The sequence below is a fragment of the Microtus ochrogaster genome, chromosome 5, assembly GCF_000317375.1.
Source record: "Microtus ochrogaster isolate Prairie Vole_2 chromosome 5, MicOch1.0, whole genome shotgun sequence".
Lineage (NCBI taxonomy): Eukaryota > Metazoa > Chordata > Mammalia > Rodentia > Cricetidae > Microtus > Microtus ochrogaster.
Window position 1 is genome coordinate 65,386,257 of NC_022012.1, and position 14,613 is coordinate 65,400,869.

At 41.2% G+C, this 14,613-nt stretch overlaps 1 protein-coding gene across 2 annotated transcripts in view; it reads right to left on the reverse strand.

Annotated features, from left to right (window-relative positions):
- The window catches only part of Wdr72 (WD repeat domain 72), a 165,354-nt gene that overhangs the window by 145,581 nt on the left and 5,160 nt on the right, over positions 1-14,613 (reverse strand). Inside the window, exons 2-8 of one of the 2 annotated variants that reach the window (XM_013346376.2) lie at positions 12,117-12,223; positions 8,118-8,196; positions 6,418-6,592; positions 5,455-5,531; positions 3,811-3,930; positions 2,401-2,546; positions 1,933-2,029 (exon numbers count right to left, since the gene is read on the reverse strand). In XM_013346376.2, the coding sequence (XP_013201830.1) occupies positions 1,933-2,029; positions 2,401-2,546; positions 3,811-3,930; positions 5,455-5,531; positions 6,418-6,592; positions 8,118-8,196; positions 12,117-12,223 (801 nt within the window). Of the gene's footprint in view, positions 1-1,932; positions 2,030-2,364; positions 2,547-3,810; positions 3,931-5,454; positions 5,532-6,417; positions 6,593-8,117; positions 8,197-12,116; positions 12,224-14,613 lie in introns of both variants that reach the window. The other variant, XM_013346375.2, reaches the window with a different exon arrangement.

The following is a 14,613-nucleotide window of genomic DNA, read 5'->3' on the forward strand; positions in this document are numbered from 1 at the left end:
TGATATGGTAATGGCATGGGTGGTATGGTAATGATATGGTAATTGCATGGGTGGTATGGTAATGATATGGTAATGGCATGGGTGGTATGGTAATGGCATGGGTGGTATGGTAATAATATGGTAATGACATGGGTGGTATGATAATGATATGGTAATGACATGGGTGGTATGATAATGATATGGTAATGGCATAGGTGATATGGTAATGATCTGACCACAGGGAAGAGAGAAGGAAGACCGTGAAGCCAAACTAAGCCTTTTCCATCCGTTCACCACTCTTTCAAAATCTGCAAGTGAATTAAATAAAATCATCCATGAATTAAGTAAAAAGAAAAAAAAAAGAGCCTTGGTTAAACATTAGACATGAGATCACAGGCTAAGCTGCAGAGAGTTGACACAAGGATCTAACCTTGGGTGTGGCACTGGCAAAAGATTCACCTGTTTATGTGTTCATACTCAGAGAAACAAAGCTGGACAACTTCCCAGTTAAAAAAGATCTTATTTTATGTGTGTGAGTGTTCATCTTCATATATATTTGTGCCCATGTGTGTACCTGTGGACCAGAAGAGGGCATCAGGTCCCCTAGAACTGGAGTTACAGTTGTGAGCCACCATGTGGGTGCTGAGAACCAACCTCGGATCTTCTAGAAGAGCCGCTCATGCTCTTAACTGCTGAGACATTTCACCATCCCCACTTTTTCAGTTTTAAAACAATGATATTCTATAGTTTGGATATTTGCTTGTTAGGGTAGAAATTCATGAGCGACGTTTGGTTTCTGTGGAAAACTGCGCTGTTAAAAATTTATTCTGGAGCCAAAAGGGAGAAAACAGCAGGTCCTACAGAGTAGCGAAAATGCCTTTCTAAGTGAGCCATAATTCTGCTCTGAGACAGGTTTTGCATCTGCCTGTGAAGGAGTGTAGAAATGTCCCCTGATGCAGGCTGTAATCCTGAACTTTTTTGTTCTTTTTTTTTTTTTTTTAACTGTTCCAGCAGCACACGGGGTTCTCATTTTGGCTGAGAGATTTTAAACAATGTTTTTGCAACAAAACCTTAAAGGGGGCATCCTGGATGTGGGGCTTCCAGGAGCTCCGCTGCCTAGCTAAGCAAATGATTATTTTGTACATAGCCACATACTTTCATGTTGATACGCCACTAAAATAAAACTCTTTCTCTTCATAAAGCATCTTTTTGGATAATTAACCAATGGCTGATTCTACAGGTTAAAAATCACATTGAATAACACCACCAGAAGAAAAAAAAAAACTGCTTAGATTTCAGATGGGGTCAACTGTCAAAAGTATAGTTCAGCCAAGTAGGAAGCTCACAGTTATATTCTCTACCATCTGCCAGCAACCTTAATTACTCTCGTTTGAAGAGGAAATTTACTCACAAGAATAGCTAAGCACGTGTGAAAATGATCAAGTTTTTATTTATGTTTTTAAGTATCAACACCCTTTCATAGTTTGAGAATTGGAATAGGTATATCGAAATGTTAAGAATGTTGTATGAAACAGAGCAGAAGATAAACGTGGGATGTGGGCGCATGTGTTTGAGAGAATCCATACAATAAATTCCAGTAACTGGCGCACCTAGGGAAAGGACAAGTAAGTGTTAATCGTACTGTTCTTTCAACTTCCCAACAATTGAAATGTTCCCTGCTACAGTAGGTGAACAGTCAATATTTATGGTGGTAAAATTAGAATTTTAATATCTGCTTTATTTTCTCCCACACTTGTAATTTTCCTGTAATGAATAGGCCTTGTTTATATCAATCAACAGTTCTTAAGGGTGGCATTTTCTCTCCAGTAGCCATTAACACTCGAAGTTGATTTTCTCCGTAACAAACTTGATCTGATGCTTTGGTTTCAGTTTTGCAAGCCTGAGTCTATTACAAAGCAAGAAGCAGGCTTGGGGCCGCTTTTCTTTTCTTACCTTGTTTTCCTCCACAGTCGTGGAGCACAGTAAGTGAGGGTAGATGTTCTCCTTGAGGACTCCGCCATCGGCAGGGCATATGCATTTGGAAAGCCGACTGCGCCGGGGAAAATTAAGAGGCGAAATTTAGAACTTAGGGTCTTTTATTTGCTTCCCCTTTCAAAAGCCGGATGGCTCCATTCGAGTTTCTAAACTCTAGTTAGAAACTGTTGGGTTAATAATTACGGATGACTTTTTGAAAGCCCCGCACCAGCTGTACGAGTTCTACATGGCTAATCTCAGGCCTTCATCCCCCGCTGTGTGGTACAAAGGCAGAGGCCTTGCAAGCCCGGAGTAAATCTTCCAGTGCCAAAGTTGTTTTGTTCTGGGTTTTGATCAGGGGCTGCACGCAGAGACTTTTCCATAATAAACCTCCCCAAGTTCATTTTCTACCTGAATGTTCTGAACGCCGCTCCCATCTGAGCCCACCTGTTCAGCAGCTGATAGATGTAACTGTGACCGTCCTCTGTCCAAACAAGGATCCTGTGCGCAGCAAGCACTTCCCCACCAGCAAAGAACTGTCCATCTCTGCTAACTTCAGTCCACAGAAGGGAAAAGTCACAATAGTCATAAACCTGCAGGACATTGCAGATACACATGAACAAAGCCGGGGAATAGACTCTGCCAGGAGGATTAGCAATACTCATGCTCATGGAGACTATGATGAACTTAATGCTACAACCTATTAAATATTAATAGCAAGCATTCTGTATTCATGGACAAAGGTATTGTTTTGTGATTTACTAATATTTCACTCAGACTTACTCTTTCCCATTTATCCTAAGGTAAGTTGCAGTGGATAGAGTTGTCTGGCTTGTCCTATCATGTACCTTGTAAGCATAGAAGCCCAAATCCTACATTTTAAAATATTTTTATTCTCTCCATATGAATAGTCCCAGTACAGCGCTTAAAAATTCTTTATATATAAAATGTTTGCATAGTAGAAATCCTTAGTTAGCTGGCATACTTAAAATCTTCAGCAATAATACACATTATGACACAAGTCAGACAGACTTCTGTTAGCAGCTGTGTGAAACATTAGAGTAAATAAAGATGATGTTGTAGTTTTTCTTTACCCTTGCAGACATCACTGACTATATTCACAAGGAAAGAAAGAATACTCCCTAAAAACATGGTAGCGATATAACAGGAAAAAAATTCAAAAATATGATCTATCTCTATAAGTGACAAGTATTAGCTTTCTAAAAGCAAAATGCAAACATTGGTTTTGAAAATAATTTAGAAACCCTGTCTCGAAAAAAACAAAAATAGAAAATAATTTGGCAATTCATTTTTTTAATAATTTGCCTTTGTTTTATGTGTGAGTGTTTGTCTGCATGTATGCGTCACATGCATGAGTGCCTGAAGAGGCCAAAAGCAAACATCACATCCCTTAGAGAGGGAGTCACAGGCATTTGTGAGACACCGTGTGGGTTTCAGGAACAGAACCCGTCCTCTGGAAGAGCAGCCGATGCTCTTAACCCCTGAGCCATCTCTCCGACCCCCAGAAATTATTTTCAACATTAATATGATTTGTTGTTGATAAAACTAGAATTTATTGGTCCATATACAATATCTTTGGGAGCTAAGTAATGGAACACAGAACAATAGGACAGGAAGAAAAGACTAATCATTCCATGTCTTAACATTATTACTTTAAGGAGTTTTTTTTCAATATTTAAATTATATTATCATTGTTGGATTCAACAAGAAAACCATTTCATTTGTCCATCACCAGTTTTGTTTTGTTTTTGTTTTTGTTTTTCGAGACAGGGTTTCTCTGTGGCTTTGGAGCCTGTCCTGGAACTAGCTCTGTAGCATCACCAGTATTTTTAATACCTTCCAACATTTAGAAAATACCACCAACAGGAGTCTCTCTGTGTATGTACAAAATCGTATCGTCTGACAGTTCAAGGAATCAAGAAACTTCGATTCTTTTTCATAGACATCTTGCTTTTCCTTTAAAAGGAAAAAAAGAAACATTTGAATACAAATTCCAGGAAATGTACACATAAACAGAAGACATAGTCCTTCTCATATGCTTGACACTGGCCCTTCCTAGCATTAGACAGGGGAAAGTATCCAAGGTTCCATTCCAGTGTTTTGATCTAAATATTACGTTGCAAGATTCAAGGACTTATTACTGATAGTCAGCCAAATACCATTCTACAAGAAACCATGATAAGCATTGAGAATATAAAGTTACCAGCTACCAGACAGAGCAGAAAGGAGGGGCGTAAAATTTCAAAAATCAGAACAGCAACAAACCAACCCTGAAGGGTCTTGATTACTAAAACCAGAAGTAAGCAGCTGTGGGACAATGGTCTTGTACTTTGTAAAGATTTGTCACTTGTATTTTAATAAAATGCTGATTGGCCAGTAGCCAGTCAGGAAGTATAGGCGGGGTGACCAGGCAGGAAGTAGAAGCAGGGCAACAAGAATTCTGAGAAGAGGAAAGCTCAGTCTGCAGTCAGCATCCAGATGCAGAGGAAGCAAGATGCATAACACCTCACTGATAAAGGTACCAAGCCATGTGGCTAACACAGACAAGAATAATGGGCCAATTTAAGATGTAAGAATTAATTATGGGGGCTGGAGAGATGGCTCAGAGGTTAAGAGCATTGCCTGCTCTTCCAAAGGTCCTGAGTTCAATTCCCAGCAACCACATGGTGGCTCACAACCATCTGTAATGGGGTCTGGTGCCCTCTTCTGGCCTGCAGGCATACACACAGACAGAATATTGTATACATAATAAATAAATATTTTTAAAAAATTAAAAAAAGAATTAATTAATAAGAAGCCTGAGCTAATAGGCCAACCCATTTATAATTAATGTAGTAGACCTCTGTGTATTTCTTTGGGATGAACTGCTGTGGGAACGGGCAGGACAGAAACCTCTGTCAACAGTAAGCAATACAAGAGATGCTTTGAAGAAACATAATTATAACCAATGCAGGGCACCAAACCTGCAGTAAGCTTCTGATAGTGCTGGGGGTGGGGTTCTAAAGAGCAATAGGCAACACAGTATCTAGGCTTCTCAATGAAGAAATTGCCACGGACTGTGTGGTGCTGTCTGGCACACATACTGTGTTTCTGCTTTTGTCCGTTACTATAACTCTAGTCTGATGCAGCAGGTGGGCATGCTGGCATTCCCAGGAAAGTGACCCTTATACACATCTGTCTGTTCACAGATCTCATACCCTAGAACAGTCCTAATGGAGGGGACAGAACAATGTCTGCTATCGATTTTTAAATTAAAAATATAATCTTTCCCTCTCTCTACCCCTCCCCTGTGTGCAAATAAATCTATTTACATTATGTATGGAGTCATGGTTGGAAGGATGCAATTCAACTGCTTCAGTGCCCACCCTTGGAAAGATATCATTTAGACCTTCAACTGTGAACATGCATCACCCTCATAGTTTGAAATTTTCAATGAATAGTGATTGAAATAATGGAAAAATGAGTGGTTTCCAAGCCAACCTGGATGCTGTTGATGGACGAGGAGAGGTCCCAGACTTTGAGCTCGCCAGTTACAGATACAACCAAGAGCGAATCCTCTGTGAAAGGAAGGTATGAGCTGTCAGTCAGTGGACCCGGATGCTGTCACTATAACCTCACAGCCACTTAAGGATTTCACAGGGCTGGGTCAGCAGGATATATTTAGCTTTGATTTTTGTTGAATTTAGAGAATTATTTCATCCCATGTTCCAACTCCCTGTGTATGTGCAGAATATAGAGCCATAGCACCTGGCAGATGCTGGTGATGTTGAGCCCACTTAAGATGGGTGTAGAGCCAACTAGCACATCACTCAAGCATTACTGACTATAGAGTCTGAATCTCAGTAATATATCCAGAAAAAGCATTCTGCTGCTCCACAACAAAAGAAAAGAGAGAAAGTAAGAAAAAAAGAAAGAAAGAAAGAAAGAAAGAAAGAAAGAAAGAAAGAGAGAAAAGGGAGGGAGGGAGGGAGGGAGGGAGGGAGGGAGGAAAAGTAAGAAAGGTAGAAATAAAGGAAGGAAGGAAGGAAGGAAGGAAGGAAGGAAGGAAGGAAGCAAGGAAGGGAGGGGAAGGGAAGGAAGAAAGGAAAAGGAAAGACAAGAAAAGAAAGAGAAAGAGAAAGTTGAAGGGACAGGAACGGAAAGGGAAAGGAGTGGGGGAGGGGGAGAAGGCAAGGCAAGGAGAAGAACGTACAAAGAGCTCAACAGCCTGTCCCTCTCAGCAAGCAGAACTGAGAACTTTGTCATAGAAACAGCTTCTCTTTCATTCGTCTTCACCTCCTGCTGGCTTCTTCATAACTTGACCCACTGGTGGAGGGAATCTGGGTTTCCCCTGACATGGCTTCGAGACATCGCCATGACAAGGTGAACACCAGCGGAGTTCTCCGCTCTGGCTTGACAAGCAGCGGCTGCGCAGTCTTAGAGTCCCGAGATGCCCACGGTTACCTTGAATTCTCACAGAGTGAACAATGCACATGCACTTCATCCAGTCGGGGGACTGTGAGGAGGAAAAGGTGTGCAGGAAAGCCAGCGTCCCAGCATCGAGGATGAGGACGTCTCGGTATTCCCCACAGCACAGCAGCCAGCCTTGGCCGGTCATCCGGAAGGAGCAGTGGTAGTACTGTGGAATAGAATTTCAAGAAGAGCACCTCAAAGATGGCTGGCTAGTCTTGACGTCCTTCTAGCTGTGGAAAGGCCTCTCTGAATCACAGGCACCCTCTACCTTTGAACTAGGTGACACCTCCAATTCCCTCCATTAGCCCCACACTCCTGCCATGTTGATTTTTCAGCTTAGCTTCACCACCCCACCCCCTCCACCTCCCTCACCCCACTCCCAACTCTCATCCTCATCTCATCCCCCAGGGTAAAGTGGAGACCTTTTAAAAGAAATACTACAAATCATGGAGCAGTGATAGGTATATTATTCCTTTTTTTTCCTTTCGTTCTTTCTCTTTTTTGTTTGTTTTTAGGTTTTTCGACACAGGGTTTCTCTGTAGCTTTGGAGCCTGTCCTGTGACCTCTTGTGGACCAGGTTGGCCTTGAACTCACAGAGATCTGCCTGCCTCTGCCTCCCAAGTGCTGGGATTAAAGGCGTGTACCACCAACACATGGCTGGTATATTATTTCTGTAGTGTTATTTAGAGCTAAACAATCTGGGCTCTCTACTCCAATGATACTACTAAAAACTAGTATGAAGTGAAAGCATTTTAAGAAGATATTCTTGTACCAAAGAAATTTTGGAAGTAATTTCTGTTAAAGAATAGATTATACATCCTACGGTCCCTACACTCTGTGACTGGGCTCTGGTCTAGGAGAAGAGGGGAGAGTGTGAGCATGTTATGATACCAGTAGCACAAACAATGGAAAAGTATAAAAGCAAACTCTCAATAGCAAAGGGGTGCTGAAATTACTCCTTTATTAGTAATCTGTCCATCAAAATTCAGAAACTACTTTGAAAAACAGAAAGTATGACTGAAGAAAGAGCTCAGCGGAAATCAGTTGTCTGGTATGTTTGAAGCCCTGGGTTCAACCTCCAACACTGGAGAAAACAGAAAGCCCCTGGACTGGAAAGTGATAACAGAAATTGTAACCAGGTTTTTTGCTTTAACAAATTAAAAAAAAAATTAGAAATCAACGAATCCACCAAAAGATATTGTATGTGCACCTGAGTGCACTGCCTGCAGAGGCCAGTAGAGGTCACTAGCACCCCCTGGACTTGGATTAGAGGCAGGATTTGTATGCTGGGAACCAAATTCAGATCCTCTGGAAGAGTAGTAAATGCTCTTAATCCCCGAGCCATCTCTCCAGACCCAGACAAGGTTTCACGTTGTATAAAATAGTATATTGTTAAGCTGAATCTTCCCAATTATACATGGATGCTTTGTGTCACTTAGGAAATGTGAAACAATATGAAACCCATTTTTAAAGATAAGATACAGAAATGAAATAACCAGGAATAAATGTTGTTGACCAGTATCTTTAGACTGAGAGGAAGACCACACTAACAGGTGATCACTGGTGATATATTTTTTTTTTCATTTTGGAAGAAAAATAAAATTCAAGAAGAGTATTCTCCAAAAGTATTAAAATGCCATGAGCAAATTGCTGTTTTGGCATCTCGAAAGTTCTGAAGGGCATGCACTTACACAGATTGCAGTGTGCCTGTAAGGAAGGGTGGTTTTCTCCACACACTGACCGCTGCTCACATTCCACAGGTACATCTCCCTGAAACAGAGAACTCTGCATTATTCTCTGCCATTTCCACACAGTTGGCTGGGGTAATTTCTTGTGCCACCAAGTTTTTCTTCAGTGATGCACTTAGGCGCCACCTGATTGTTCGTGTGGCTTTTGTTACAGGTTACTGGACAAGAAATGCTGTGGTCGTTAGCAGGGCGGACACACCGGAGCTCTGTCGTTTTGTTTGGATAACGACACCCTGCCTGCAGCCTGCATGCTTTTCTTTAGGGACACTCTGGTTAACAACAAGCGGTGAGGATTCAGCCAGTGTGGCCTTCGAGAGGGACACTACCACAGTCTCTCCATGGAAACTTATTTCAATGAGCTTAAACTACATATTCTGGGAAGGATAACACATCAAATCTGTGTTCCCCGGCAGCAGCTCCCCCACCCCTTCTCTCTCCTGAAAACAAACAGCACCACCTAGAGGCCACACTTGGTCTATCATCGATCCAGTTTCTTTCCTTGATTCCCTCCTCCGATTTAAAATCCTGAAACAAATAAACCTCGACACTTAATATTTGTAAAAACTTCATTATTTTTGAAAACTCTAGTTTAATGCATGTTATACACAATGAAGCTATGAAATACGCCAGGTAGATATGTTAAACCTAGATGATTTCTGTTCAGAAGATTAAGGACAGTAGAATCAGAATTGCGTAATACCCTTTGACTTTGGAAATTTCAATACAGAAGCAAAAACAATTAGATGGGTAAAAAAAACAAGCTTTATGGGTAATATGGGGAAAGGCTGTAGTTGAGGCAAAAATTATATATATATATATATATATATATATATATATATATATATATACTAAAGATGTTAAATTTTGCATGTATTTGATAATTTTTCAGGGATTCATTTTTGTAATCAAGCACTAGGAACCAATATTCTAAACCAGTGATTCTGAAACTGGGGTGATTTCTGTTCCCCACCATCAGCCACTTCTTGAAGACAATCTTGTTGCCACTAGGAACACACTACTGCCATCTAGTGGACAGAGAACAGAGGTGCCTCAGTCGCCTTGCAGTGTCAAGGTTTCCACAACAAAGGATGCTCTTTCCCAAATGTCTTGAGTATGCGGTAGAGAGGGCGTGCCCTAGAATCCGACTCATAGACCTTCCTTCTGTTTTTAACTAGTACACCCAAAAGAGGTTTTAAGATAACCTGAAAAAGCATGTCATTCTACAAAGCGGGAGGGAAAATCTGTGTGTCCACAGACACACGCATGTGCATTCGTGCACATGCTAGAAACAATGATGGAAAAAAAGACAGAAATTAAGAGAATATATCCCAGAAATGAAACAACTAATAATACACCTAAGGGAAAATGAAGTATATAGAAACTAAAGGTAAAGAAACTGAATTCTAAGTAGCCCACAGCATAAAGTAACACAGTCACGTAGTTCAGCGCTGTGGTCCCTCAGTCTTCCCCACATCCACAAGCCTCTGAAAGTATTTACAAAGCGACCCCAGCGAGCCTCACTCCATGGCTGTTATGGAATACTGGTGTATGTGATTTTTAGAAGCTCACGGTAAACTGATATGCTTCGAAGTTTATCTTTAAGCTGGTATCTCTAATAATCAGTTTTTAAAGATGTATCTTATTTCTATTTATGCATACGTGGGGAGGGCTAATGGGTATGCACACAGGAGTGCAATGCCCATAGGGGCCGGAGGAGGGGGTCAGGCCCTCTGGAGTTGGAGTTCCAGGCATTTGTGAGCAGCCATGTGAGTTCTGGGATCTGAACTTGAGTCCTCTGGGAGAGCAGACACATGCTTCACTGCTGAGTGACCGCTTCAATTCCGGATCTGGACTCTCTTACCTTCTGTTTCCTATTGTCTCTAAGAGTTATCTGTTCCCAGGTCTTCATGTGCACACGTGTGAGCGTGTGTGTGTGAGTGTGTGTGTGTGTACATATAAATGTGTGTATATATACACACATACATGTATAGAGAGATAGATTGATTAGATAGCTGTCCTTATGCTAAGCTTTCTCCATCAGAGCTCGAGATCCCCATGCCCACCTGCCTACAGATGTTCCCGTCTGTGTGGCACATGGGAATTCACAAGCCTCTCCCCTCTTTTGTTCTCTGTCAGTGAGTGGTTTATCCATAGGTAAGATTCCCAAGTTTATCTGAGTCTCACACTCCTCCAGCTGTCCCCAAGTGGGCACGGGAGACTCCAAATATGGTTGCTGGGACATAAGGATGGGAGGATAGCCTAAGATTGTCTAGAAATGCAAGTTACAGGGCTCTAGGCTACCCCCACTGAACTCTCATCTATGGGAATAGGGCCCAGAAATCTGCCCTGAGCCCCAGCACACGTCTTTGAGACGCACTCAGTCTTTGGGACCTGGGTCCTAGCAAAGTCTCTGTTCTACGTTCTGACACTTGGCTACTCTGCATCCACTAGTAACCATAATTTCTCCTAATAAGTGGAATCCTCTCCATCAATACCAAGACTTTTTGCCTTTAAGTTTAATTAACCATGTTGCATTAACTCTGTATGCTTATCTATATAAAATATTAATACTACAATATCAACATCATTTTGTTAGTATATATTTCCCATGCATTTCCTTTTCTAACAGTTTTGCATGAGTTCTAATTGCTCTAAATAATAAAAACCCAGAGTCAGATATTAGGAGGTGAAAGCTGAGAGATCAGAGAAGCAGTACAGTCAGACACTAGAAAGACCTTTTACCTCTACCGAAGCCTCAGACTGAAGGGGAGATCCCATCATTACGGATCCTCAGACTGCACACTCAGACTGAATCCTCAGACTGCACTGAGTTCCTGTCTCCTCCTGCCTTATACTCCTCCCTGCCCAGCCACATCACTCCTGTCTCCACCTCCCTAGTGCTGAGATTAAAGGCATGGGATTCTAAGTGCTGGCATCACCTTTGTGTGAACTCTGTTTCTTTTTTAGACAGATTTAATATCGTGTAGCCCAGGGTGGCCTTAAACTCACTAAAATCCAACTGTCTCTGTCTCCTGTGTGCTGGGATTAAAGGTGTGTGCCAACAGTGCCTGGCCTCTATGGTTAACTAGTGGCTTAACTCTACACTCTGATCTTCAGGCAAACTTTGTTAGATCACAAACAAAATATCATGGCATAAAAGGAGCACTTCCATTACTTAATTTTTTACAAATGTATTTCCCAACTTTATTTTCTTTTATGTTTTATTTGGTCTTATTGTTTTTCCAATTGTCTGACAACCATTATAATTTAATTTTAAAACTTGGCCCTATTATTTAATTGAGATTAAGATTAGTTCAACTGCCTTATTTTATGCCTTTTTAATGTGTGGAGGACAGAGGTCCACACTGGTTATTTTCCTCAACCCTCTCCACTTTCTTGTGAATGTCTTTGTGTTTGTGTGTACACGAGTGTGGGGGGGTATGCATGGAGAGTGGGTGGACAACTGTGTGCAGGTTTTTGTGTGGATGTTACTTCTCTGTCTGCGTGGGAGGATAACAATGAAGGCCATTCCTGGATTGAATGTGACCTTCAACATGTGATCCACATATCTTCAACGTGTGGTCCTCATACCTTAACCTATCAAGTGCTGGAGTTTCAGGTGTTTGATAACACACTGGGCATGAAATCTCTGGAGGCCAGAGGTCAACACTGGGTGTTTGTCTAGATTGGTCTCTCATGGTCTCACATAGAACCGGGAGCTCATCAATGGCACTAGACTGACTGGTCCACACCTAAGGCTCTCCTGTCACACTCTGTGGGGTTACAGCCTTGTTCACGACTGCCGGGGGTCCATGCACAGGAACTCACATTTGAGTAGCAAGCACTTTACCCCTGGGTTCATTTCTCCTCTACTCCCCTCACACGGTCTTGGCTTTTAAGGAAAGGAAGGCAATGGAGATGGAGCTAAGCAACGCCGCTCACCCGTTCTCAGCAGCACTCACAACATAGGGCTGTTTGGAGAAGTCTCTCGCTCTTGCCAAGCATGTCACTGAGGCTGAATGTCCAAAAAGAAGTTCTTTAGCTGAAATCTGAAAATGTTGAAAATTAGGTTTTTGAACAACTCTAAACTTCCAGTAATAATAATAATACATTTTTTAAATATTATATATATATATACATATATATATATGTGTGTGTATATATATATATATATATATATATACACACACACACACACACACACAAGTTTCAGGAAAACTGATCATAACACAGAATCCACAGTCTAGGAAACCTGGAGATGAAGGGACGTGTTGTTCTCAACATTTTATTTGTTTGAGTTTGGGCTCCGTCATGAAATTTCAATGAGCACTGGACCAATTCCTCAGCATTTCCATTTTAAATACATTTAAGTCAGTGCCGCTGCTTCTTCTCATGCCCAGAAATTTCCCTGATGAACCCAGCCTGTGGAGGCCAGGATTTCATGCTGGGTGTGGTATTGAACCCCTGGTACTCCAGCACTTAATAGGCTAAGGCAGGAGGAGCACACATTGAAGGTCATCCTCAATCCAGGAACGGCATCCATTAGTACCCTTTCACACAAACTGAAAAGTCATGTCCACACAAAAACCTATACACATTCACAACAGTTTGACTCAGAATTATTAAAAATGGGAACACAACCAAGCTGCCCTTCAGTCAGACACAAGCAACAGGCCCATAGGCAAACAGCAGGTGTCAGTTGACTCAGCAGGTGAGCTGCATAGACAGGTTGAAAGCATGTGCTTGGCTTGGGTGAAAGAAAGAACCCTGGACACCCCACTCTCGTATAACTCCAACTCTGGGATGCTCAAGACAAGACAGAACGAGGGATGTCAAAACATTGGTGCTCATCAAGGGTTTGGGAAAGCAGGAGACTCTTGGATACAAAGGATTTCTAGAACAATAAAATGTTTCTGTATCACATGACAAATTGTAAACATACGTCAGCATACATCTGTCAAAGCCCATACAATGCCACATCTTAGTGACACATCCAGGGGCACTAAGAAGGAGTCAGCTATAATGTATAACATGAGTTCTAAATCCAATGATGTGCACGATATACCACTCCAGGGTGATAGGATGTCAGAGTTAGCGGCAGTTGTTAACTTGACACAAGCCTATAGTCACCTACTACTGAAGATTTGTATAGATCAGACTGACCTGTAGGCAAGTCTGAAGGGCATTTTCTGATTGGTGATTGAGGTAATTGGGCCCAGACCATTGTGGGTAGTACTGTCCTTAGGTACATCCCTAAGCCTGGGCTATAAGAAAGTAAGTAACAAGCCATGGGAACAAAGCAGTGAGCAGTGTTCCTCTGTGGTCTCTGACTGAGGTCCTGCCTTCTGACTTCTTCAGCAATGAACTGTTACCTGGAAGTATAAACTAAATAATCACCTTCCTCCCCCACGTTTTTCTGGTTCTGTTGTTTATCACAGCAACAAAAGTCACACTAGAACACACAGTGATTGCAGGAGACATTGGGTGAGAGATGAAGAACACTGTATCTTCTACTCAAGTACTTTCAGTATATGTGACCTTGCTTGATATCAAATTATACTTTAGGTGCCAATTTTAAAATAGCTTTAAAAATAAAGCACTGAATTTTTTAAATACCTAATTTGACTCCCTTCATCAAAAATAATAAAATGAACTTTTTTACACACAAAAAAACTCATTTACAATGTCAATGTGTTGCTTTCCTACTAGTGACTTGAAAGTATAGCCCTAAGTACTTATTCTTTTATCATCTCACATCTGAAATGAAAAGTATATTTCTATTTTATAAAAAAAGACTGAAAATTAAAACTATAGAGCAGAAAAACACATGGATGAGAGAGGGTTCAGCAATTAATTGTACTTGAAAAGGGCCTGAATTTGGCTCTCAGCACCCACATGGGCTAAGACCCACTTGCAACTCAAGCTTCAGGGGATCCAAAATTCTCTAGTGACCTCTGTGGGCACCTGCACTCATGTGTGCACACTCACAGAAACACACACACACACTCACACACACATACACACACACACGTACACACATACACACACACAAAAATAATAAAGAATAACATAATGGACCAAAAATAATTTGAAAAAAGTCTTGTGGATAGTAAAATATCTATATTTCACATGGCTCAATACCCACTTTTTCTCTAAACTATGTAAACATATGCAGGAGCCAAAAACCAAATATTTCTCTCCAATATAATGGCTTCCTTTATTTCTGCCATAATCAGAATTATTTTAAAAGATCTCTTGTCATACTAAAATGGATACAAACCGAATCCAAGAACACATTAGAAAAATTATCCATTATGATCAAGTAGGCTTCATCCCTGAGATGCAGGGATGGTTCAACATACGCAAATCTATCAATGTGATCCACCATATAAATAAACTGAAAGAAAAAAACCGTATGATCATTTCATTAGATGCTGAA